At 50.1% G+C, this 27,358-nt stretch overlaps 1 protein-coding gene across 1 annotated transcript in view; it reads right to left on the bottom strand.

Moving 5' to 3' along the window:
- Positions 1–5,720: 5,720 nt before the first annotated feature.
- CRISPLD2 (cysteine rich secretory protein LCCL domain containing 2) overlaps positions 5,721–27,358 on the bottom strand; it is a 67,007-nt gene continuing 45,369 nt past the window's right edge. The window contains exons 12-15 of the mRNA XM_022583019.2: positions 26,481–26,553; positions 24,024–24,099; positions 17,546–17,679; positions 5,721–8,170 (exon numbers count right to left, since the gene is read on the bottom strand). Coding sequence (XP_022438727.1) covers positions 8,116–8,170; positions 17,546–17,679; positions 24,024–24,099; positions 26,481–26,553 — 338 coding nt within the window. The 3' untranslated portion in view covers positions 5,721–8,115. The remainder of the gene's footprint in view (positions 8,171–17,545; positions 17,680–24,023; positions 24,100–26,480; positions 26,554–27,358) is intronic.

Below are 27,358 nucleotides of genomic sequence, written 5' to 3'. Positions count from 1 at the left end.
CGGGACCTGTGGTCACCTGTTACAGCAGCTCTAAGAAACTACACCTGTGGAAGTTCCCAAGTGAGCTGCACCTTGACTACCCAAGGTCCCTTCTCCCATTCTTCTCCATAGGACCCGCTTTACAGTTGGATTTGCAATGTGCTCAGGAAAAAATATGCATCCCTCCCAACTTCCTTGCAGCTAGGAATGGCTGTGGGACCCAATTCTGACCAACAAGTTGTCAGTGGAAATTTACCGGCTGCGACCTCTGGGAAAGCTATGCTTCCGTTGTTTTTCTGGGTGAGTTAGACTTGGGTTCTACTCTCCCAGCGATGGCAGAGTAGCTACAATCAGACCAACCATTCTATACGTGGCAACCATAAACTCCAGACACAATATAAAATACAAGTCTCTGATGGTTATTGGGAGAAGCAAAGGCAGGCAGAAACTGCATGGGAGTCAACACTTGGAGGAAGGGGACTGCGCTGTGTGAGTCTCCAGTGGTTTTCAACTTTTTGCCTGAACACAGCCCTAGTCAGCATCCTGTAGGAGTGGCTAAACGTCTAAAAGAAGCCTCAAATCTTGAAGAACCAGGGGATGCAGCAGCTGGAACGTGAGAAGGAAACCTCCAGAAAGGAGAGAGTTGTAGAAGAGGAATGCCAAATTCTGGGTACAAGCTCTGCCCAAGTCTCTGGCTGACCCCTGAACCATGCATGCACACAGCAGACCCCCAGCAGCTCAGCAAAGGCCAACAGAACCCAGAGTGATTTCGGTTACAGGCCACTGCAGTGGAGAAGTGTTGGAGTCCAGACAAGTTAATTCCCTGCTCAAACAAAATGTTAACAATCTAGAATCTCCAGGATGCCTTACTGACAATGTCCAAGATACCATCTAAAATTACTAGACATACAAAGAAATAAACAAACCAAAAAATGTGTCCATCCTCAAGAGAAGAGGTCAGCACACTATGGCCCAAGGGACGGCTGTCTGCTTTTTCTTTTTTTTTTTTTTTTTTTTTTGGTTTACTTTTAAAAATGAAGTTTTACTGGAACACAGTCATGTTCATCCACTTACATATCGCCTATGGCTGCTCTCAGACTACAACCACAAAGTTAAATCGTGACAGAGATGCTACTGCTCACAACCCTAAAATATTTATCAATTGGATCTTTTAAGAAAAAGTATGCCAACCCCCCTGTTCAAGAGAAAAGACAGTGAATGGTGACTGGTCCAGATACACGGATTAGCTGATCTACATCTATGTTGAAGTCATAAAGAAAAATATATTCGAAATAAATGAAAAAATGAGAAATTTCACCAAGAATTAGAAAATTAGGAAAAGAACCAACTGGACATTCTAGAATTGAAAAATACAATATCTGTAATAAAAGGGGGCAAAATCAGCTGCCATATGGCTTCTGCCCTTTGAAATGTCTCTTCCTTTCCGGAATGTCTATGACTTGCTGGAGGTGAACCAGTCATCTTTCTTTTTTTTTAAATTAACTGATTTATTTATTTATTTTTGGCTGCGTTGGGTCTTTGTTGATGCGCGTGGGCTTTCTCTAGTTGTGGCAAGCGGGGGCTACTCTTTGTTGCATGCGTGGCCGCCTCATTGCGGTGGCTTCTCTTGTTGCAGAACACAGGCTCTAGGTGCACCGGCTTCAGGAGTTGTGGCACGCAGGCTCCGTAGTTGTGGCTCATGGGCTTAGTTGCTCTGTGGCATGTGGGATCTTCCTGGGCCAGGGCTAGAACCTGTGTCCCCTGCATTGGCAGGCAGATTCTTAACCACTGCACCACCAGAGAAGTCCAAAGCAGTCATCTTTCAACCACAAGGACACATGCCATGTGCTGTGGCTGGCAGAGCAGTAAGTGGGAAGGAAATGGGAATTTCTCACAGCATCCTCACCCTCCTACCTTCCACTGTGGTTGGGTCTCTGTTACATGCAGCCCAACACATTCCTAGCTGACATTTTGACAAAGAAAATCTAATTAGGATTTGAATTATTACATTTGACAAGTATATTGAATTAGCAAGTTGTTGATGGAGACGTGTGCTTATTAGATGAGACAGCATGTGTCTGGTGCCCATTCAGTCCTGGCACATACTGGCACTTGGCACAGGTGAGTTCCTTTGCCATCTTCCTGGGTCAGGTAGGGGCGGGGGCAGTGGGCCTGGGCTAGTGACAGCAGGATGGAGAGGAAATATCCTTGGGACCACAGTCATGTTTGGTGTAAGAAGGTGAGAGCAGGTGAGCTGGGAGCCTGCTGCCTGATGAGCCAGCCCATCCCCGTCCAGCGTGGTGGCAGCCAGGTCCCACAGGGAGGCCTTCTGCCCACCTCGGAGGCAGGCCAGGCACTGACAGAAGAATTGGTTTAATGGTCTGTCTCCCTGGTCCTTGGGTGAAGGCTGCTACCAGTTTAGTTGGCCAAGATGAAAGAGTCAAAGGAATGCCATGAGGTTTTCAACACCTGGGCCTTTGGCAACAAATTAATTTTTTTAAGGGGCTAAAAGACTTTTTAAGGCCCAGTGGTCGTCTAGGACAGGTTTTGGTTTGGTGTGAAAAACTGGAAGGAAAATGGATAAAACAAACAAAATCGAACCCAGTAAGATATAACGGCTTCAGGACCACCTACAAAGTTGTAGGGTTTTTGTTTTTCCTTTATAGAATGAAGGGGCCATGGTTGGAGGAGCCAGGATTCCATAGCTCATGTCACCCCTTCCGTGGGTCCCCAGGGCCCTCTGGGCAGGGCGGAGGAGGGAAAGGCAGGTCTCTGCTGGAGCCAGAATCCGGAAAGAGGATTTAAAGTAGATCTAGTCTGAGGATCTTCCAGCTTCTGCTTGTATTCTTCCAAGGATGAGAAGCTCACTCCCTCTTCACAAGGGCCATTTCATCTTTGGAAGTGGCCCTTTGAATCTTCTTTTTTGTATTTGGTAGAAATCTGTCTCCCTGTGGCACGTAGCCACTGGCACTAGTTCCGTGCTGCAAAGCAATGCAGTGATCAAATGTGGCAGCTGTGTGTGCCCACCAGGGGCTGAGCACGTCTCAAGTTCGACCTCATTTAATCCACATAACCACCCCTTGGAGTAGACACTGTTATTATTTCCCTTTAACGGAGGAGGCCACTGATGCTCAGAGAGGTTGAGCGACTTGCCCGGCATCACACAGCTGGTGAAGAGCTGATGTGGGAGTCAAACTCCAGCATGTCTGCGACCTAGCTCTTAACTCTTACACCGCATGACCCCTTCATGGCCCCCGGTCAGCCTCTCTTTACTCTAAACCTTCCTGTTCTATCCCAATTCCTCGTGATAAACCTAGGAATGGGCACATGACCCATCAGTGATGAAAGGGATTTAGAAACAAGTCTGCTGGGGGATCCCGGGAAAGATCTTCTTCCCTGAGAAAAGAGAGAATGCTGTGAGGAGGACCCACCCCCTCATCCCTTCGTCCCGTCTCAGACTCAGTGTGGGGACAGTTTGCGGCTGGTGGCCGTCCTGACCACAGAGGATGGGGTGAGGTTTGCTGACCAGCTGTCCCAACATCTCTGAGCTGCTGTCCCCGAATCATCTCTCTCCTGACTTCTCACGTAAGATATCTGAACGTTTTTCCGAGCAATGATTCTGCAATTGAACCAGCAGCAGAATCCCCCTGAGGGCTTGTTAACTCCCAGAGGTCTGACTCACTGGGTTTAGGCTGGGGCCTGAGAATCTGTCTTTCTGACAAGTCCTGGGGCTGTTAGATGGGGTCTGTGTTATCTGCAGCCCCAAAGCATGCCAACCAGTACGCAGAGTTGCCATTATTAGTCAAGCACCTTTCAGCCTACAGCTCCCCTGTAACCTCTGCACTGCGGTGAGGATGCTTTGAGAAATTCCCATTTCCGAGATGAGCAGCCTGAGGTCCAAAGAGGCAAGAGTGACTTGTCTGAGGTCCTTCGATTGGTAAGAGGTGGAGCTACCCAGGGACTCCCAAGTCCGTGCTCTGTCCCTGTGTCACCTTGTGCCGGCGCCCCCTCTGTCGGGGGTTCCCAAGCAGCGTCGTGGTGCTGGCATTCAGCCTGCTTACAGCACTCCTGCAGACTTCGCTGTGTCTCAGACGGATTCTGCAAGAAGGGAGGGCCAGCTCCCTCCTCAGCTGCCAGTACATCGTTTGTATGTTGGAGGTTTCGGCCCAGAAGCTTGGGGCCCAGGACTGTGGCATCCTGGGAGGTCAGAAGAACTTCCAGAAACAGGAGAAAGAGGCACACCAAGGAAGGCTGCAGATTCTGCGGGAGGAAAGCGGGAGGAAGGCTCCCAATGCCCTGGGGTTGCTGTCAGTGGGGTTGGGGAGGGCATTTCTACGGCCTTGACAAAACGCATCCATCAGAAACCAGTATTTCCCAAACATCAGTCACTATTACCCCATCTTCGTGGGTTCTGCGGCCCACCTGCACACCTGCTTATGTGATATTTTAAAATCAACATTTAAAAAGCCTTAGATATACTTAGTAAAAAGGAAAGATGGGAGGGCTTTCCTGGTGGCGCAGTGGTTGAGAGTCCACCTGCCGATGCAGGGGACGCGGGTTTGTGCCCCGGTCTGGGAAGATCCCACATGCCGCGGGGTGGCTGGGCCCGTGAGCCATGGCCGCTGAGCCTGCGCGTCCAGAGCCTGTGCTCCGCAACGGGAGAGGCCACAACAGTGAGAGGCCCGCGTACCGCAAAAAAAAAAAAAAAAAAAAAAAGGAAGGCTGGGAATCCCATGGTAGTGTAGCGGTCAGGACTCTGAGCTTCCACTGCAGGGGGCACGGGTTCGATCCCTGGTTGGGGAACTAAGATCCCGCATGCCACATGCGCAGCCAAAGAATTTAAAAAACTTAAAAAAAACAAGGAAAGCTAACCCCGCCATCAATGAAAATGAGAAGCACTTGTTATAAATAGAAGGCCCATGAAAGCAAAGGCGGAGGGTGGATGGCGGGAAGAAAGTCGGCCAGGAGCTCCCAAAGTTGCTCGTAGGTGACAGCGTTTGGAACACGGGGACACACAACTCAACTGGACACAAAGGGGCTGATGCCTGGGAAGATGGTGACTGTTAAGGACTGAATTGGGTTCCCCCCTCCCCAAATGCATATGTTGGAAGCCTTAACGCCTGACATGACCGTATTTGGAGATGGAGCCTTTTAAGGAGATAATTAAAGTTAAATGGAGTCTACAGGATAAGGTCCTGGTCCTATAGGACCCGTGTCCTTATAAGACGAGGAAGAGACACCAGGGATGCTCGAACAAAGAAGAGGACACAGTGAGAAGGTGGCCATCTGCAAGCCAAGGAGAGAGGCCTCAGGAGAAAGCAGCCCTGCGGCCCCTTGATCTTGGACTGCCAGCCTCTGGAAGTGTGGGGAAATAAACCTCTGTGGTGTGAGGTCCCCCACCTGCGGTGCTTTGTCACGGCAGCCCAAGCTGACTAGGACAGTGCTGGGATGAGGCTAAGCCTGTCATACTCACCACGCAGAGTGTGATTTGGAGGTCAGCAGTCTCAGCGCCACCGGGAGCCCGTGGAAACTGCAGCCCCTCAGGCCGCAGGCCAGACCTGCCGGACCCGGAACCTGCGTTTCGACAAGCCCCGTCCCCCACCCCACGTGATTCACGCATACCTCAGGTGAAAATACTGCAACAATTAGCATCTGGACGCCCCGGGCGGGCGCCACGTTCCTGGGAGGAGCGGTGTAGAAAAAAGTAACGAGCCTGCAAGGAGGTTTTCATCATTTTATTCTACAGACTGTTGAGATGTGTCCGTAAGAGATACGTCCCAGAGGCGTTTTAGAAATCAAACCAGTTTTATTGAAACGACAGCAACGTGGTCCCTGTTCATGCGAAGCACACACAACATTTACAATAAACTTTTGTACATAGGAAGTAGTAAAATACATCATTTTTCATAGAAAAAAGCACACACGTAAGCTGCGGGCTGAGTGAGCCTACAGACAGTATGAAAAATCAGAACACGATGGGGAACAAATCAGAAGGACACCAAAATTTTTCATTTGGGGGGGCCCAGTAACACCGTTGGCAGGAGTTATCATGTTTTTATGGGTTTAGTGCTGAGGGCATGATGGCCCTTTAAACGCGCTAAATTAGAAGGGGGTCCCTGATTACAAGGTCTTATACTTTGTAGCACTGTGTCCATTTCCGGAAGATAAATGGTTCCAGTTTCACAATGTTTGTGAAGGTGAAAAAGACAGCAAGGTCTGGTTCTGGGCGAGGAGTTTCCAGCCCATTAGACGGCCGGTTAATGAGGCATTCAGGAACTCGGGAATTTTATTTCAAAATGAGAGCAGTCCACTCACATTGGACGTTTCAGATTCTCCCTCCGGCAGGATGCTTCAAAAGCAAACCTACTGAAATTCCCCGGGACCGTCACTGATTCTAAAAACCCAAGCTTGCAGTCTGGACGTGGCCACAGACATAAAGGCCTGGTGACAAGCGAAAGCCCGACAGCATAATACCTAGCATCCGGAGGGTTCCAAGGACTCAGATCTTTGGCAGGAACTAGACGCGGTATCTGACAGTCTGACCAAATTCTTCCGCACTGACATTTGGAGTCGAACAGTCATACTTACGAATTATAACAAGCCCACAATGCACGAAGCAAAAACACAGTCCGCTCATCTCAGCTCTGTCAAGCTAAGAGTTTCATTACTTTTACAGACTCCTTCGGGGTGAGAGTGGGGGGAAGCTATCTACCTTCTGTTTCTTCACTAATTAGGGTTGCCCTGAAACAACACACCAACTTGGTTCCCCAGGTGGAGTTCCTTGTCCAGACTATGTTAGGTTTTGTTTGTTTGTTTGTTCATTTTAAACTTTCTGCTAGTTCTTCTGCCTTTGAAATATTCTGATGGAGACTGAAATCAACTTTGAAGTCAGCATTCACGAAAGTGATCTACTGGCCAGCCTGGTGGAGGAGGGTGGAATTTTACCTTCTGCAAAGAAATGCTATTTACAAAAGGGTATTTTATTTCACTGTGGGTTTGGGGTCTAGGCTGCTGAAGAAGTTTTGTACAGCGACGGCAGCCAGAGAGCACCGCACTCCTCGGAGCCTCAGGAACATTTGGCAAGAACTATTTCACAAAAATAGGAAGAGAAATCCTTCCAGTGTGTCACCATCTCCTGTTGTTATGCCGCAGGACGGTTTCATAACTGCAGGCTGTCCCTCTTCCCAGAGCTGCTAACCTCGGCGAGGAATGTATTGAGGAATGAAGCCATTCCTCTCGTGGCTAAAAAAATAGGTCATCCGACGGACGGGAAATCAATTCAGTGCCGTTTTTAAAGGCAGCAACAAAACAGCCCTACTTTGGCTGTTCTTAGACATCTCAGCGGAACCCACAGAGACAAGGAGTTGGAAAGAAAGAAGTGGGCTTCAAACAGAATTGTTTGCCAAGCAAAGACCCTGGCGGGAGACACAAAAACCAGTCTGGGCAGGGCGTGACCCACAGCAGGGAGGGGATCAAGAAAGGGTCCTGGTTCATTAGTCCTCAGTGAGACCAAAGGTCACGGCAGCAAACAGATGGGCCACATGGACGAAGGGAAGGACGAAGACAAGACACATCTCTGGAGTTACAGCTGAACTCGAAGGAAACCAGCACTGCTGTGTATAGAACCAGCCTGCACAGAGCAGGACGGGAAGAGGACAGGTGCCAGGGCAGAGTCCCCTTGTTCCGGCCCATTTGTCTGACCAGCAAACACGAAACCCATTTTTCTCCATTGGTAGGGACGGCCTGTGTTTTTTAACGTTTTAAATAGCTACCTTCTACTCCATCCCTGAAACTCACCCCTAAGCGTTCTCAGTACGCCCCTTCCCACACCCCTGAATGCCTCGCAGCGTCAGCTCCACACCCTTTGGAATCCTCTCTGCATCCACAAAAGAACACCTCCCAGGGGGAGACCCCCGGGCCTCAGCAGGATGGTCACCGGCTGTCTGCTCAGGACCCCAAGGATGCTCCCCTGTGTGGAGCTGAGACCAAGGCTCGGCGGATGGGACACAACTTCAATCAAAGGAAGTTTCCTGACTCTCCATATCCCCGGCCCACCCCCCAAATGACAAAATAAAAATAAAAAGCAAACCCCCGAAGCCCTCTTGAAGACGCCCCCTTCTCCCCGGCCCTGCAAGCTCACTGCCTGACGGCAAAGATCCGGAAGGCCTTTCCGTCTCGAGGGGTCCTCAAGCTGAAAAAGAAGGGAGAGCACATGTTACCGAAAGATCTGCAGGGATGGAGCGGGAACAGGGGGGGAACTGGGTGTCCCCAAGTCCCTGCGGTGGAAGAAACATGGCCGAGGGACAGTTCGCGAAGCCGTTGGGAGCAGAGCATGCCCCAGCCAGGAGGAGCTGGCAAAGCCCTTTGCCTCTGCAGACGCGCCTGGGTCTCAACTGAGGTCAGGGTTGCTAACTTGGAATTTGCTGGCTCCCGTCTGCCTGAACTGAACCCAGCCTCCAAGACTTCTGCCTGGTTTTTGGTACCACCTGTCAACCCAGAGAGTGGCCACCTGCTTGCCCGATGAATAGGACGGCATTATAACAATAATGCACGTGCTCCTGTTACTAGAATGGGCGCACCGATCCGACCGGGCTCAGATATTGTGCAAAGGATTTTCTATACGCCTTTACCTCCTTCCGATGAAGAGCGATTACTGTCCCTATTTTGCAGGCAAAGGAGAAATTAAGTTTCTGCAAGGTCACACAGCCAGTAAAAACCACCCTCTCAAGATAGGAGCTAAATCCTTTAGCTAACTGAACGCCTTTAAAAACCACAAACTTCATTAAGATATAACATGCCATGAAATTCACACGTCTGAAGCGTACAATTCAATGATTTTTAGTGATTTGGGGGGGTGGGGCTTGTGCAATCATCTCCACAATCCAGTTGTGGAGTGACCCCGGCTGCCCTGCTCGTTTCTCGAAAGCTCAGATTCCAGGGCCCTCCTCAGGCCTCTGGGCTACAGGATTTCCCTGGATCCTCTGCCCAAATGACTAGTCTGGGAGAATCACCCGGAGCTATGAGGCACTCAGCTGTTCGACTGTGGTGGGTAAGCCACACTGGGGACCACTGCCAGGCTTTGTGATGCTGACTCACTACCAGCAATTCTACAGACGGGGCAGTGGGTGCCTCCATGCACAGGGCCCCCCGACAACCCAGGGACAAGGGGCCACTCAGGCTGTCGTCCAGGCAGGTACCCTAAGGTTCCTGGAGGTCCTGCCCAGTCCTACCAAGCATTCCCATTGAACAACCGGCCCACCCGGAAGGCACGAGCAGGCCCCGCTGAACCGGGTGTGAATTTCTCAACACAGCACACAGCTGGCCGACTAGGTATCATGTGACACCAGCTGTGGTCCCTTCCACTGCTTCAGGCAAGGGGGGGGGGGTTCCTATTGTTCAAGCTTCAAACATTTACTGAGCTCTAGTTCTCCTAGGAAAGTGGCCAGGTGTGTGCGTCTCATTAAAAACAAGTGTGATCGGATAAATTATAAAATAATCTCCTTTTCTAAATCTTGCCCTCTGACTCTTTTTAGCCTAGATTGTAGCTCCCACAGGTATACGAAAAGGAATGTAAATTGGCACAGCATTTCTGGACAATTTTCACAAAAGGTACTGGATGAATTTTCTAAAAGATATTGAACAATTTTCATAATGGGCATTAAAACTCCTACAAGCACTTCTGAACAAAGAGCTGAACTCAGCGTCTTGTCTGTCATTCAACCAGTGTTTACTGAAGACCTACTATGTACAGGCATCAAGTTGGGTGTCAGGGACACAGGGTTAACCAGACCGATGGGATTCTTGCCTTCATGGAGCTTATACAGTCTGGGGGGTGGGAGATCAGCAGCTAAATATGTGTGAGAAATACAATAATTTCAGACAGTGGTGGGTGCTGGGAGGAAAACAGCACAGGGAGACGGGATCAGATTAGATCGGGGAGGAGGGCTACTGGAGACCCAACAGCAGGAGGACGCTTCCTCGGGCAGGTGGCATTTGAATGTCGGTCTGAACGACGTGCGCGGGCCCAGCCATGGGAGGTATAGGAGCTGGGAGGGTCTGGGGTTGGATACCGGCAGGTGCAAAGGCCCTGAGGCGAGATCTTGGTATCCAGGAACAGAGAGAAGGCTAGTGACAGGCACTGCTGTGACGAGGAGGGTGATGCACCAGGAGGGTGGAGAAGCGGGAGGGGTGGTGGTAGGTGTGGACTGCCCGGTAAGGGGCGAGGCTTTTATTCTCAGCCCTAGGGGGCAGGGTACCAACAGGAGACAGGTACACCGTGCATCCCAGAAAGAGGTCGATTTGGTAGCTGTGGCTATGCTGATAAAAGGAAGTTACCTAAGAAAAGTGTGGGGAAAGCACATGGGCTTGTGCAAAGATGTTCTTTGCTGTGTTGTTTACAAGAGCAAAAGAGAAAAAGGAAACAACCCAGATGTCAGTCAGCTGGGTAAAGAAACGATGGTCTGGCCACACAACGGAATAGCGTGGAGCCACAGGAATGACGACGTGGCTATGTCAGGCATTGGAAATGTCGGAAAGACACTCACAACCTGTTGCCGATTGAAAAAAAAAAAAATGAACCGAACGATGCAGAGAGTCTGATCCCTTTTTTTTTGTAGAAACAAAAACAAAAAAACAAAACAAACACATAAGAAATAAGCTGTTAGTGTGTAAACAGGAAAATTCTGGAAGGGAACATACCACAATGTTTACAGTGGGTGTTTCTGGCTATGGGGTTTTCCATGATAGTAATTTCTTTTCTCTCTCTCTTTTTTTTTTAATTTAAAAAAATGTTTTGGCCACACCGCGTGGCACGCGGGATCTTAGTTCCCCAACCGGGGATCGAACCCACGCCCCCTGCAGTGGAAGCATGGAGTCTTAACCACTGGACCGCCAGGGAAGTCCCATGATAGTAATTTCTTAATATTATTTTCGCTATTTCTTGAAGTTTCTCTAATCTTATTATGAAAAGTAGGGGGGAAAAAGGAAAGAAGGAAGGGAGAAGGAGAGAAAGGAAGAGAAAGAAAGAGAGAGAGAGGAAGAGAGAGGGAGGGAGAGAGGAATGGAGGAAGGAAGGGCGGGATGGATGGAAGGGAGGGAAAACCAGCACAAAAATCCCCTCGCAGAACTGGGAGAGAACCTCAGCTGGACTGAGAAGCTTCTGGGGCATCCCCTTGGGCTGACTTAGTGCCCAAGGGTCGCTGACCTATTGGATGAGCTGGGATGGGTGCTCTGGGAAAGGTCGAGTGTCTGCAGCCTCGGGCGATGTCACCAGCCCAGCTCCGGTGAGTGATTCCAGGCTTCTGACGGCCACTCACCCTGCCCTCGGCTCCAGTGTTCAGCTCTTTGTGCCAGCGGCTGTACCCAGCAGACACACCACCATACCCCAGACGCCGCCTCCATCCTTTATGTAATCTTACCCCGTCCGTGCCTCACAGCCCCGCACGAGATCTCTAGGGTTCCTCCCACTTACAGACAGGGAACCAAGGCTCTGAGAGGGGATGTGATTTGCCCCAAATCCAACACCTGTTCCAGGTACAGCCGGGAGGTGGATGCAGGTCTGTCGATGCTCTGGGACCCTTTCCTAACCCTTATCCTAAATGGGTGGGCTGTGGCCACGCCATCCCTGAGGACCACACTGGCCAAGCCCGCATGGCAGTGGGGGGACTCAGAGGCTGGGAGCCCCTCGGAGGCGGGAGGTCGCGGGTCCTCCTGGAGCCGCAAGCATAAGGCTGCGTCCTGGAGGCTCACTCCTGCCGGTGAAAATTACTCAGGCAGGAACTGATCGGCGTGCGGCAGCACGCAACACAGACTGGATTAAAGAGAGAGGACAGCCAGCCATCTGTCCTGGGAGGGACCGAGGGGTCGTCCACCAGTTGGCCGCTGACCCCATGGAGTCATGGAACCCAGCGATAAAAGGATGGCTGAGTACTGCTCTTCTTTTAAATGTGCAATATCTTGTTTATTATTAATATCACTTATATGTGTACACGTACGTATTTATATTTATATGTGTGTGTGTGTTATACATATATATACAATTTTTCTTTTGAAGATTCTAACCCTACTCTCCCACAGTCGCACCCTCTACTGATCTTCCACGAAAAATCAAGAGTCAGACACAGTTTCAGATCCTATCTGTCGGACCTTGGGGTGGTCAATCTATTTCTCTGAGTCTCAGTTCCCACATATGTAAACAGGGTCCATAAAAGTACCCCCTCCTCAGGGACCCTGTAGGAAGTGAATGAGCTTATCTAGGGAAAGCATCTGAGTCAGTGCTTCGCATTTAGCAGGCGCTCAAAGCCATGGGCCATGGATACCGTCACCCTGCTAGGTTTAAGCCTCATTCTCCCATCAGGAGTTACGGTGGGTACATGCACGGTGATGAACAAGTTATCCACACGAAAGCCCAATCCCCAAGGAATCATCAAACCTCTTCATCTTATTTCATGAACTATGAAATATTTTTTTGGGAAAAAAATTTCAGAGCAGGGTGTATACACAATCTCCATTTTCATTTTTATGTGTGTTGCCCGGGGAAAAAAAGGCCTGGAAGAGCTATAAGTAAGCAGTTAACAGAGGTTAATGCGGTGCCTGCGGGAACTCTTTTTTTCTAATCCCTAGACATATTATTTAAACAATACGTATGTATTTCTTTTCTAATAAATATTTTTAGGGTTACAAACAAGTATACCTTAGGACTGTAAGGCTCACCCCAACCCCTTCTGGGAAGGGCCTGTGCCCCAAGGGCAACGACTTGTCTGCAGTGAGTAGCCACATGTGCTGGTTACAAGCATGGGTGCTGGAGCAGGCGTTCTGGGTTCAAGTCCTACTTGCTGGCTGAGTGACCTTGGGCAAGTCGCTTTACCTCTCTGTGCCTCCCTTTCCTTACTGATAAACTGTGGTCCCTGCCTCATGGGGCTGTTGGGAGGACGAGATGAGCTAATGTGTGTACAGATCTTAAGAGCGCTGGGAAGCGGGTACAGGGAGGGAGGGGGACGGCAGAGGAAACCAGCTCAGCCTTGGTCCAGCTGGCCTGGGGGAGAGTGCTAAGCTCATTCGATCTGGAAGTAACAGCTCAATGGTTTCTGCTTCCCAGAGTTTCTGGACATGTCGAGAGATTTTCAGACGTCCAACGTTTGAGACTCGCAGAGCTCACAGTGGCTACTGAGTGCCTGAAATGCAGCTCGCCCAAACTGAGACGTGCTCTGTGTGCAAATCACCCGGTAGGTCTCCCAGCTCTTGTGAATAAAGGAGAGCACGAGTTTCTCATCAATACTTATTCTATTCATACGTATTGAGAATAATATTTTTGATACACTGGATTAAATGAAATAATACTCTCAATTCTCCCTTCTGTTTCTTTTTACTGTGATTACTAGAAACTTCAAAATCCCATATGTGGCTCACGGTACGCACCTGGGACATGCCGCAGTAAACAGAGGCCCCTGAGGATGAAGATTTTTGTCTCTTCCGTCCCTGCCATGGCTCCAGCCCCGAGGACAGTGTCCAGCACACAGGAGCTGCCCCATAAATGCTAGTTCAGTGAGTCTACTATTTGGATAAAGGTCCATCCACATACATACCATCAACCTCTGTAAATAGGTTATATCTGTTAAAACCAAGTAACCAAGGATGTTATCTGTCATTGTGTGGTATATTTCCCAATCTCATTGTAAAATCTGTCTTAAAAAATGGTCCTGGGGGCTTCCCTGGTGGCGCAGTGGTTCAGAGTCCGCCTGCCGGGGTTCGTGCCCCGGTCCGGGAGGATCCCACATGCCGCGGAGCGGCTGGGCCCGTGAGCCATGGCCGCTGAGCCTGTGCTCCGCAGTGGGAGAGGCCACAGCAGTGAGAGCCCCGCGTACGGCAAAAAAAAAAAAAAAAAAAAGTGGTCCTGGTCTCAGAAAAAATCCTGAACTGATATCCATCCAGATGTCCAGCTTCTTTCCGAGAACATCTGGACAAAGCCTGGTCCCAACATCTGAAGCTCTTCCACACCCCTCTTCCTTCCCTTCCTTCATGCTCACGTGCGGGAGAGAGAAAGTGCCTGTCCTCTTACATTATCCCAATTCTGCATGGTCATCTTTCAAAACTTTCAGGAAATCCTCTTCTAAAAACAGACAATTGCTAAACCAAAGCCACTCTGAAGCAGAAACAACTTTTGGCCCGTGTCCTGAGAATTCTGTATAGGAGGTTTTGTTTGTTTGATGGATTGAAGGATTCCCTAAATTTGGAACGCAGCTTGCTGCAAACGGGTTGCTATATGTCCAGTGTCCACATCTCCCTTGGGACTGCTGTGACCACTCCACGGTCCCAGCAGACACTGGGGACAGAGCCACCCTCCGGCCCCAGGCTGGGTTCCCAGAGTTCCTAATGGGAACAGGCTCTGGGGAAATTTCTCAGCCCTCGTCTCTACGCAGAGGGCCACCGAGGTCCCATCTAAACAAGGGGAGGATGGGGCATGGCCCTGCCTGGGGCATCCAGATATCTCTGCAGGAGCCACGTCACCAGGGAGGCACCTCCAGATAGTAAGGTGGGGCCCCGCTTGGTGTACTCGGCTCCCTGGTACCTCCCTCCACAGCCATGATGCCTGTGCCCTGCTACAGATGATGTTGTTATTTCTGCATGGTCTGTGCCCCAACTAGATGATAAGCCCCACCAGGGCAGAGGTCCCAGTGCCTGGGACATCGTAAGGGCTCACCACGCATATGCCACCTGATGGGTGAGTGCAGGTGGAAAGGATGGATGCCAGGGCGAAAAAACAATTCCTGTAGGATGCTTTTGTCCTTGTCCAGAAGATAATCCACGCGGGCTATTTCCTACAACCGAGTTACCTGCCCCTGCGTGAAAAGAACCATAGCGTCTTGAGGTTTGCAACAGGCCTTAGAGGTTATGTCATAGCAACGAGGCCAGCGGATCCATCAGACACTTACTCAGAGCCACTGGGTGAGTGCTTTGCACACACTGTCTCATTTAATCCTCACAGTAGCCACTGACAGAGGGGGAACCAAGGCGTGGGGAGACTGCCTGCCCAAGGACACCCAGCTGGTGAGCAGTGCGGCGGGGTCGCAAACGCCATCGGACCCTGTGTGCCCTCCTGGCCTGGCCTCTTCCCTCTGTACGTGCAGGGCGGACTCTCTCATGCTGGTGCCCACGGATCCCAGCACCGGTCCAGGCCACCCTGAATACGTAGTAAATCAATGACTCTGCATCACAAACTATCAGAATCATGGACGGTGCCGACTGTGTGCCAGGGACGTGGTCACCCTGGCATCACCCTCACAGTAGCGGCTCTCGCCCTCCAGTGGGCATCAGGACCCCCAGGGGGCAGGTCCACGCAGCCTGCCCAGCCCGTTCCCCGAGGGTGTGTCTGAGGTGGGCCGTAGGACGTGCTTTTCTGGCAAAGCCCCCATTGATCTCGATGCGGCTGGTCTGGGGAGCCACTTGGAGACCCACTGTTTTACCACCACCCCAGGGGGCAGGTGCTATCATTTTCCCCTCTAAAGCTTGGGAAACTCACCCAGACATCACCACAGATTTCAGCACGCAGGACCTACTCAGGGGGAAAGGGTTCGAGAAGGAAGGGAAGCAGAATCTCCACTCGCTAAAACTTTTCTGAATAGTGTGGTGGGCATCAGCCACCTCGGGGCCTGGGAAAGGCTGCCTGGAAGAAGATACAGTCGGCCTTCCGTATCCGCAGGCTCTGCAACCGTGCACCCACGATTCAGTCATCCGCGGCTGCGGAGTCCGTGGGTGTAGACGGCCTCCTGTACTCTGACACTGTATGTAAGGACCTGGGCATCCGCAGACTGGGGTATCTTTGGGGGATCCTGGAACCAAGGCCCCGCGGACACCAAAGGGCCACTATGCTTATAATGACGGTGCAATTTGGGCGGGTCCTTTGGGCAGAGAGAACTACAGGTGGCGGGGGAGTTAACAGTGGGGAAGAAGATACTCTGGGGGAGCCACTCTCAGTCCTAACCCTCCCCAGACACCCACCTGTGTCGCAGCCCTGGGATGGGGGTGGCGGCTGCTGGGGTCTTTTCTCTCTAAGGTGGGGAGAGAAAACAAAGCCCAGCCTACCAGCTTCTCACCAAGACGGTTTCTCCTAAAGGGGCACAAAGGGCTCAGGAGATTGGTGTCCTGGCATTTCTTTCCAGCCTGGCCAGGGAATTCCACCTAACCAGCTGCTTCATTTCCCTCCCATTAAATCAATGGAATTTCCCTTCGTTACGCTTTTCCCAAACACAGGTTGCAAACTTTGAAGGAGAAAATGCAGAAGCTCTTAACTCTAGCTCAGAACCCTGGGATTCTGCGTCACTTGATTCTGCAGGGTCTTCCCATACCTGGGAAGCACCATCCTGGGGCCCAAAGCGCCCCAGGGGGCTGGGAGGGTGGGGACGGCCGAGAAGTTCCCTGGAGCCGTGAAAGCCCAGGCTTCAAGGGACCCGACATATTTTGTATTCTTGATTTTACATTCCTTTTCTAAAGCGCTCCCTCAAATATAAAATCTTCAGCATTCCCCTCTGGTATGGGCTGAATTGTGGCCCCCTCCAAGTTTATCTGGGACTTCAAAGAGGTGATTAAATTAAAATGCGGTCATTAGCGTGGGCCCCAATCCAACGTGACTGGTGTCCTGGCAAGAAGAGCTAGGTGGGGTACTTCCCTGGTGGCGCAGTGGTTAAGAATCCGCCTGCCGATGCAGGGGACACGGGTTCGGGCCCCGGTCCGGGAAGATCCCACATGCCGCGGAGCACCTAAGCCTGTGCGCCACAGCTACTGAGCCTGCGCTCTAGAGCCCACGTGCCACAACTACTAAAGCCCGCACACCTAGAGCCTGTGTTCCGCAACAAGATAAGCCACAGCAAGGAAGAGTAGCCCCCGCTTGCCGCAACTAGAGAAAGCCTGCGCACAGCAACGAAGACCCAACGCAGCCATGAATAAATAAATAAATAAATAAATAAATAAATAAATTTTTTTTAAAAAAAAGCAGAGCTAGGCAACTTTTCCATCAAGGCTCCCAACAGCCCCCTAAAGTGGAGACTATGGTTATACCCATGTCACAGGCGAGGAAATGGAGGCCCCGGCGCCCTGCTCAAGGTCACAAAGCTGGTAAGAAGCAGGGCCTAGGTCTGCCGCACTGCAGACTCGGCTCTTATTTATGTAACGAGGTGCAACTACATCCTTACGTAGCTGTTCGTAACCGCTGTGTGGCTACAGTTTGATCTCACTGTTGTGTTGGGGACGTGGGCGGGGAGAAGCACACACACATATAGAAAAAGGACCCTTTTTTGGGACACGCACCAAAAATCTCAGCAACTCTCCCAGGTGACAGGTAACAGATGGTTGTTTTCCTTTGGGCTTATCTGATGCCTCTAAATTGTCTACAAAACATGTGCTGGTCATAGAGACAAGATCTTATTGTGGAAAAAAAAAAAAAAGGAAGAGAAAAGAGAAGGACAGGCTTATCCTGGGCGTTCTGATATTTTAAAGGGCACTGTCTTTGGCCCTCCTCCAACGCCCCTCACTGGCCTTGGGTGTCGAGGATCCGAGGACGCAGCCGCCCTACCTTTCAGACTGAACTCCGTTCCTGAGAGAGCCCACGTAGATCTTCTTTTTATCCACGGGCATCACGTCCACGTAACCCCCGCTCTTGTTTCTGATGACTCCTGCGTGCACGGCGGTCTTACAGATGCTTGAAGTCTGAAAGCCCAGGAAGAGCTGTGATCAGTGTCAAGGGCAGGTGCTCGGGTGAAGAAGCCCTGCTGGGGTCAACCGTTACTTGGCCTCCTGGCTGGTGGCCAAGGAACCCCTAGGAAGTAACCGCGCCTAGGAAGTAACCATGGCTACCTTGATTCCTCAGTGGTCTCTCCAGGGAGACCTGGCCTCATCCATCCATTCATTCATTTGTTCATCTTATCAACAAATATTTTCTGAGCACCTACTATGTGCCGGGCACTGTACTGGATATAGGAGGATTCAGCGGGGAACAAAAAAAAGACTCTGCCTTCATGGAGTCAAGGGAGACGGACAAACAAGGGATTCAGGCTATGCAGAAAACAAAACCAGATCACGAGATAAAATGACTGGTGGAGGGAGCTCTTTTAGAACGGTTAACAAGGAAAGACTGCTCTTGACGTGACATTTGAGCTCAGATCAGAGTGACAACACGGGAACCAGCCACAGCCATGGGAATATCTCTGGGCAGAGCGTCCCGGGCAGAGGGAGCAGCTCGTGCAAAGGCCCTGGGGTGGGAATGAACTTGTCATGTCCAAAGTACAGAAGGAGGGGCAGGGTGGCTGGAATACAGCGAGTCCAGCAGAATGTGGCAGGAGAGGGAGAGAGGTGAGAAGGGGCCAGTCACGTGGGTGTGTGAGGGCCACAGGGTGGGGTCTGGGTTCATTCCAGGTGCCAAATGAGCCCCTGGGTGTCAAGCAAGGGTAGGATGTGTTGTTTTCTAAAGTCATCAAATCATCTAATTCCTGGGTAACAAAATTGTCGAGTTAAACACTCATTAGGGTCTTAACTTATCCAATAGAAAAATGGTCCTCAGATTGGACTGTCTGAGAGTAACTAATCAACATTTCCCAAAGTCGGGGAAATTCATTCAGGGGTGGGATGGCTGCTGCCCGCTAAAGATGCAGGCTCCTGGGCCTCCCCCTGACCTACTGACTCAGAACCTCCTCAGGTGAGGGCCAGGTGATCCTGACACACACTCAAGGTTAAGAACCAGGTAGGTAGCACCCTCCTGCCTCTTCCACGGCCATTGCATCTGGCCTGTGCTGGAACCTAACACTGGCCTTGGCAGTGACTCCCCACCCTCACTGCGGCTCAGAGCCACCTGCAGCATCCTTATGTGAACATGATGCCCAAGTCCCCACCCTTCCCATCCCTCCCACCCCCAGATTCAATTGCTCTGGGGTGAAGCCCGAGACTGAGTACTTTAAACACTTGCTGGGTGATTGTCAGGTGCAGCCGGGGCTGCAGACATGAGTGGAGCTAATCCATCTTTGGGGTGAACAGCCTCCTTCATGGTAAGTGGAGCTATCGTCGACTCTGAGCTTATTAAATACCAGCCTGGGCTGCCTTTTGTTTGTCATCTCATTTAATCTTCCAATGACATGGGTGACTACTGTCATTTCCACTTTACAGGCCAGAAAGCACAGGCTCGGCGAGATTAGATGACGTTGCCAACGCCCTGCAGACAGTTCAGGGTTTGGCAGTGATTCCAAATGAGGCCTGGCGGACAGCAAAGTCTGTGCTTCTATGGTCGGCAGAATAAAGGCCCCCCAAATGCCCATCCTCGTCCCTGGAACCTGTGGATATGTGACCTGACATGGCACAAGGACTTTACATGCGATGGGAGAGGATCCTGGATTACCCAGGTGGGCCCAGTGGAATCTCAGGGGTCCTTACAAGAGGGAGGTGGGAGGGTCAGAGGCAGAGAGAAGCAGCATGAGAAAGACCCAACAGCCTTTCAGACTGTCAGCTCCTGCCACGTCCCTTCCAAATCCAGGTCATTCCAGACAAGTTACTGGTTTTGCAGAAGAAGGAAAAAATGCTCACAGCAGAAGGCCCCGCCCTACCTGCTCCCTGGGAAGTTAATACTGCTGTTAAAAGGTGGAGAGTCTAAAGGCACCCTCATGCTAAAGACGGGAGAACTGGATTTCTTGGTTTCCACCACTAATCGACTTGAGTAACTGAAGGCCAGTTTTTCTAACCCCGCACAAACATGTCTTGTCTTCAGTAAATAAATTAAATGGGTGAGGGCAGGGTTCCTTAGCCTGAAGTGGGCTCTGGGGTGGGGGTGGGGCGGTCTGTGAGGCCCTGAGGCTACAGGCATAACTCTGTGGACCTACAGGGTCAGCAAGAACTTTCGAGGTTTTAGCACCGAGCCCAGGAAACCCCGCATCTCAGGCAAGCTGGGATGGTTGGTCAACCCTGTCGGCACAAGGAAGCCTTTTTATCCCCCTGGAGGAAGGATCCACAGCTTTTCAGTTCTCAGGAGGGTTTGTGCCCCCAGAAGATTAAGAAGCAATAAATCTGCCGCCATCTAAAAGAGAGGCAGGGAGACCTTGGAAATGAAATGATCATTGTAGAATCCTTCGAAGTTCGCCGTGAGTGGGGCTGAGCTGTGGAAGCGAGTGTGGGTGGGGCTTCTCACCGGCAGGCAGAGCTGGGATTTTTTTCTGTCTCCCTCAGTATTGCTCACCCTCTGAGTTACCAGCCCCAGGGCCTGCCTGGGGAGGCACATCCTCTGATGGTAGCTGCCAGGAGGTGGGCGCTTTGGTGTTGTGGCCTCTGTGACAGTCCTTTGCCCCGTCCCCGGAGGATTTCTGGGCACCAGAGGCACAGAAGTTTCCCATGATAACATCCAGCCGTGGGAATGGAAACCACACACGCACAGCCTGATCCTTCCTGCACGGGCCCAGCGATCACTGCACGCGTCTTCCACCGCTGATGCTGGACAAACCCTTTCCTCCCCTTGCCCCCTACCTCTTCCCACCCCTCTCCTCTCCCTGCTTCTTCCGCAGAGGTACAAGTTATCTGCTTTCTCTCCTCAGGACCCAAGGCAACACCGATATCTGAATACTTATTAACAACCACTATCAACAAAGATCTGGTCTCAGCAACACTGTCCCCACCACTTGTTGGCTGTGTGGTCTTGGATGACCTATTTTAACCTCCGGAGCCTCTATTTTCTTAGTATAAAGTGAGGATCAGGGGCTTCCCTGGTGGCACAGTGGTTAAGAATCCGCCTGCCAGTGCAGGGGACATGGGTTCGAGCCCTGGTCCGGGAAGATCCCACATGCCGCGGAGCAACTAAGCCCGTGCGCCACAACTACTGAAGCCCGCGCGCCTAGAGCCCGTGCTCCGCCACAAGGGAAGCCACACGCAGTGAGAAGCCCGCGCACCGCAACGAAGAGTAGCCCCCGCTCGCCACAACTAGAGAAAAAGCCCGCGTGCAGCAACGAAGACCCAACGCAGCCAAAAATAAAATGAATGAATGAATGAAGTGAGGATCGTACTGGTAACCCTCTTGAGCATTCACCAGGGTGGGCCCAGTTCTAGGTGTTTCACATGATTGATATGGTCATCTCCCAATAACCTGCAAGGTAGGTGCTTATTATTATTATTGTCATTATTCCCTCTTAACAGGGGTTAAATGACTCGCCCCAAATCACTGGGCTAGCAAACAGCAGAGCTGCGACTGCTACCCAGACCAGCAAGCTGCATACTACTCTTGGGTCAGTACTCAGGGGTCAGGAAGAACCTAAGAGGGCCTATCGAGACGATTAAGTAAGATCAAGGGCTAAATGCAGGCTTGCACACAGTAAGTGCTCAATAGATGTTAGTTAATAAGACAAATATCGCCAAAATCATCGCCCTCACCCTCACCATTATCGAAAATTCTCAAGGGACTGTCCTCTCTAACCCAGTGGTCCTCAACGCGTAGTCCCAGACCAGCATCATCAGTGTCACCTGGGAACTCGTTGGAAATGCAGATTCTCCGGCTCTACCTCAGACCCCGTGAGTCGGAAACACGTGGGGTGGGACCCGGAACCGTTTGAACAGCCCTCTGGGGGATTCTGATGTATGCACGAGTGTGAGAATTTATCCAGCCACCGAGGGAGATAGGACAGATAAGAAAACTCAGGTTCAGAGCAGGGAAGAAGGCTTGTCCACCGTCCCGCGACTGGTAAATGTCACAGCTGGGGCTTCAGTCTGCATCTTCTGACCCAGACTTCGTTCGTAGGCTACACCCTGCTGCTTCTCCTGCCTGCAGCTCACCGCAAAGTACGGGCTCTGCCAGCTAATGCACTCCGGGGGAGCAGGCAGGAACTGCAGGCACTGTTAGGCCCTTCGAAGGTCTGGAGACAGCTCTCCCCAAACAAATCTCTCAGCGAAACAGACATTTTCCAAAAGGCATCATCATTTCCCAGAATACAGAGTGACCTAGAAACCAAGGCCAGAAAAGAACCTCTGAAATGGAGATAGCTTTCTCTTTCTCCCTTTCTTGCTTCCTTCTTTTATTCTCTGAAGAGCTGTTTAAGCACTGACTACTGTAGTATTTTTGCTGATTTATTGTTTCAACAAACACGAATAGAACAATTATTGGGTGCCAAGCCCTGTCATGAGCACAGTGCTTCCAAAAGCTCAAAACCCTAGTGAAGAAGTAAGAGACTGTATACAGGTTTTCACCAACAGGCCTGTTCACACCTGTGTATTTATGAGCGTGGGTGCATTCAAACAAGGCAGATCCTAAGGCAAGATACACCCTCATTTGCATCTCGCCTTTGCCATGTACTCGCTGGGTGATTTGGGGCAGGTTATTCTGAGCCTCACTTACCTTGTCTGTAAGATGGGGATAACAATACCTAGAGATGGTGTTTTTTAATAGCCTAAAATACAGTAAAAAGTAGCCTTGTAATATTACTAAATTTTCATCAAGTTCTTGTATTTCTAAATTTGTTTTCTTTTTCTCTTTTCCTTTTCTTCTTTTTTTCTTTATACGTTTAGCTGCTACACTGTTTGGAGCATACAGATTTGATTTTCATATCTTCATGAATTGTACCTTTCGTGCCACTGCATAACGAACTGTCTTGTCCCATTCAGTATGTTTAACTTTAAATTCCACTTCCTCCGATAGCAATATTGCCACTCCTGCTTTATCTGTTTCTTTGTATTTGGCTGGAATCATTTTGCTCATCCCTTTACACTTCAAGCACTTGAAAACCGAAGACGCTGTCTTTCAGTAGCAGATTTGGGTTCAAACATTTACTATAACAACTGATATACATTATTTTACTCCTTCATTAAACTTTTAGAACTCAATTTTGAATTAGCAGCTTTCAAGGAGAAAAAAAAAGACTCATTTAATCGGGAAAGAAAAAAAGATGGGGGTGGGGGGCAGGTAGCCACGAAGGTTGCTTTGACTTGGCAGAGCTCAGTGACCTCACATTTACAGGACTCCAGAATAAATGAAGGCAGATGGGGGCGAAGGTGATGGTCGTGGGTGAGGGAGAACGGGAAAAATGAAGGCTGAGTAAAAATGTCAGCTGGGGATGAGCGATGCTGATCTCATCATGGACTTTTAAACCTAGAAGATTTCCTGGACTAGAAAATCCCAGCTCTGGCTCATTCTACGGAGAGATAAACAACTTGGCAAGAAGATCAAATAGTCTGTTGGGCAGAACTATGACCACAGTCACATCTTCTGGATCACCATGTCCCTAAAGCCTGGACCACCGGAGGGAGCAGACTACTTTTTGTAGGCCTCACTTCAGAAAAATCAGCCTACGCAAACTAAATTATTATATATGGGACGGATCAACAACAAGGTCCCACGGTGTAGCACAGGGAACTATATTCAATATCCTGTGAGAAACCATCATGGAAAAGAAGATGAAGCTACATACGCGTAACTGAGTCACTCTGCTATACGGTAGAAATTAACATAACACTGTAAATCAACTATACTTCAATAACATTTTTAAAAAAGGAAAAGAAAAAGAAAAATCAGGCTAAAGCTTCCTTGCTAAAGTTAGGAGGGAAAAAAGGAAGAACAGACTCCAATATAATAAGAGCGGTTATTAGCAAGTGGTAAATTGGAGGTAGTCTGTGTTTTCTTCCATGTGCTTTTAGCTCTGTGTGTACACAGCACAAAGAAATGCAGTGCGTGCAGTGGATGAGCAGCTTACAAATGCCTCAGGAGAGCCAGAAGGGTTATTAAATATCTGGCGGAATGAAGTGTGTGATGCATGGGAGCCTCCACATGAAAAACGCATGTCAGTAGAGAAGCAGAATTCAGTTCACCAAACTCTGAAGCCCTCTGTGTAAGAGGAGGTACACCTGTGTCCGTACTCATGAGCACACATCGCTGGAAGTTCAAATATTTCTGTAAATGGAGAAACTAGGGCAATGGTAGCAAAAATGAGTGATCTAAACCTAGCTAGAGGCACAGGGATGGGATCTCAAGTTTCTGATGTCCAGACCTTGGAATGTGGTTTCTGTGGGGTAGCAGCTGAAAAGGCCAGAATACTCACGTCTGCATAGATGTTGGTTCCAAGCACGGGAGCCCAGTAGGATGGCTCATCTTTGCAGTGCGCCGGACAATGTACTCTGGAAAACAAGAAGCATTTAGGTGATGGTTATAATCAGCAGAAAACAAAATTTCTTGAGAAAAGCAGCTGGCCCTCTTTATTTGAACATCAAGATGTAAGTACTTGGGTGAAAGGCAACTACCACACGGTTTACTCTTTAAGAAAAAAATATGCCTCTCCTACCCTAGCAGTGATAAAGATATTCTTCCTTAAAAGTGCATATAGAATTTTAAAACCCCATATGGGGAGGCATAAATTGGGAGACTGGGATTGACATACATACACTACTATATATAAAATAGATAACTAATAAGGACCTACTGTACAGCACAGGGAGCTCCACTCAATACTCTGTAATGGCCTATATGGAATAGAATCTAAAAAAGAGTGGAGATAGATACGTGTAACTGGTTCACTTTGCTGCACACCTGAAACTAACACAACACTGTAAATCAACTAGACTCCAATAAAATTTATTTTTAAATAAATAAATGAAAATTTTAAAAGCTGTAACTAAAATGAAAGGAATTAAAGGTTTTTGGGTCATTTGCTGGTTGATTACTTGATTAAAATTGCTGGTTTATTCAGTGTACCTTAGTAACGCATGCTTTCTGCTTCTTTTTTCTGACCAGTCACTTATTAATAAAATGGAATATCTTTATGGAAAAAAAAAAAGCCACACAACAAGACATGTAGAAACAGCAAGGTGAAAGGAAATAAAAATCTAAGAGAGGGGAGTATGGGATTGTAAGGGGTTGTTCCTCCCATTCTTGGATGTTGGCTGGTTCATACTGTTGCTACATTATGGAGATTACAATCAATAGATTTTCAGAAAGGCCACTTCCCTGTGTAGGGGAGGAAAGGGCCTTCACCTCCGTGAGTCACAGAATATTCCAGGCAGGGGGCACTGATAACCCGGGGCAGGAAGGGTTGGCTCACCGCTGCGTCAGTCAGCACATCCCTGCCATAGGGTGAGGAGAGTGCCTCAAACTGGAATCTCTCACACCAGGAAAGAACATGAGCTTTACTTAAACAAAGGTCTTTTGTCTTTATCCGGAACAGGTGCACCATGGGCTGGAGCCCAGGGACCAAGGAACCAAAACGGCAGCCGGAAGCCCTCTGGCTTGTGAGTAGCAAAGGGGAGGATTCAGGAACCCCATCTGGTCCCCTCACTGGCCCCCCTCCCGGGGCTCTTCCCTGCTCACACCTCGGGGTTCTCCACCTGTTAGATTTTTGTTTTGTTTTTGTTTTGGCCATGCCGCACAGCTTGTGGAATCTCAGAGCTACATAACCCAGCTTCTGACAGGATCTAACGGGTCCTTTGGAGATACCCCTTCTTTTGTTCTGATGCACCATCCTCCCAAAACTCAGCCAATTAAGGTTTGGGCAGATGCATGTGAAACCCACTCCTTAGCCAGACAAATTGCGGTACATCCACAGAATGGGACGCCCGCCACTCGGCAACATGAAAGGATAAAACAAATCACCGATTCCCTCCACAACACAGATGAATCGCAAAGCACTGTGCAGAGTGGAAGAAGCCAGATACCCAAGTCTCCGTGCTGTGATGGCTCCATGTATATGAGATTCCAGAAAAGGCACGATTACAGGGACAGAAAGGAGGTCAGTGGTTGGCAGGGATGGGGGTGGGAGTTGGAGGGAGGGGGGCGGACAGCAAGAGAACGTGCTGGGGTGATGAAAATGTTCTCTGCCTGGATGGTGGTGTACATTTGTCAAACCACATCGAACTGTATACTTTTAACAGGCGGATTTTGTTGTGTGTAAATTACACCTCCAAAAAGCTGAGTTTTAACGAGCTAGTTCTAAAGTGACCCACAGAAAGCATAACAGATCAAGTACAAGAATCAAAGGGCTGATTCCAAAGGGACCAGTGGCACCCAGCTTCCAGAGTTCTCGACTGATCTAAGAGGCCAAGAATGACAGGTCCCAAGTTCTGTCTGGGGGCTTGGGAAGAGCCTGGTGGCAAATGAAGTCAAATACTCTCTCCTTCAAGTGGAGGTGACATCGAGAAGGGCAAAGCCATCTTTTCAGTTAAGTTCCCAGAGCGGGGCCCTGGAGCCTGGCTACACACGGGGCTCACCCAGAAGCTTCTAAAGATGTGGATGTCCTGCTGGGCCACGCCCGGAGATTGGGACTTGTTCTTTTAATGCCTCTCAGGCAATTCCAATGTGCAGCCAGGGTTGAGAACGAGGGGTCTCAGGGAGAGGTCAAGTGGGTCCTTGACTCGGAGCACAAAGTGACTGACTTCCTGGGTGGACACACACCAGGGCCACGTCTAGGACTCAGCTGTGCATGGCTCCGGGCAGTGACCCGCCACCCAACCTGGCCCTTCTTCTCTCGGCCCCCATGTTTGCCAATCCAGATGCCAGGGAGCCTTACCTTGGGCAGTGGGTCCCCGGCTTCTCATATGGGCAGAGCTGGGCCACGGTGGTGTAGCAGTCCAGGTCCTGCACTGTGAATAGGAACACGTAGGGGAAGGGTCAGGTCACGGGCAAGCCTGGGCCTCAGGCTACTGGCCTGTGAAACAGGCTGCTGGACAACAGGTCCTAGGGGTTCCTTGGGCCCCCGAACCGGGATGAGAGCTGGGATGAGGCCCCAGCAGGTGCCAGGCCCCAATGCTCCTGGCACCTCCCCCAGGGGCACTCTAGGGATGAGATAAAACCCAAGGCCCAAGCGTTTTTACAGGTCAAAGGTGTCATCACCCTAAACAGTTTTCCTGTGGGGCGAGCAAACTTTTCATTTGCATCGTGCATTTCCACCTTGAAGCCTCTGCCTCTACTTTATCCTGCTGGAGCCTCATGGCGGGTATTATACTAATTATACAGATGGGGAAGCTGAGGTCCAGAAAAGCTAAGAGACCTCCTGAGGCTGCACAGGACATGGTTGAGGGTCCAGGTTTCCGACTCACAGCCTCGAGCTCTTTGCTCACACCCTTCCCAAGGGGCAGGTGGCTCTTTCCTTCAAGGTCACGTGTTGTGTTTTAACAACAGATGTAAGAAAGCGGTTCTAATACTGGCCACCTGTAGTCTCTGACAGCCTGTCCTTGTCCAGTCCAGGGCTCGGCAAACTCTTCCTTAAAGAGCGAGAGAGTAGATATTTGCAGCTCTGTGGGCCCCATGGTCTGTGTTATAGCCACTCAGCTCTGCCATCGTAGCAGGAACCAGCCACAGGCAATGTGGAAAGGAATGGGTGCGGCCAGGTGCCACTAGAACCGTATTCACAAAACAGCCAGCAGACAGGATTTGGCCTTGAGGGTT

Source organism: Delphinapterus leucas, chromosome 20 (genome assembly GCF_059928025.1).
Source record: "Delphinapterus leucas isolate spDelLeu-1000000601 "Yukka" chromosome 20, BTC_Dleu_Yukka2, whole genome shotgun sequence".
Lineage (NCBI taxonomy): Eukaryota > Metazoa > Chordata > Mammalia > Artiodactyla > Monodontidae > Delphinapterus > Delphinapterus leucas.
This window is presented reverse-complemented; position numbering and strand designations above follow the sequence as displayed.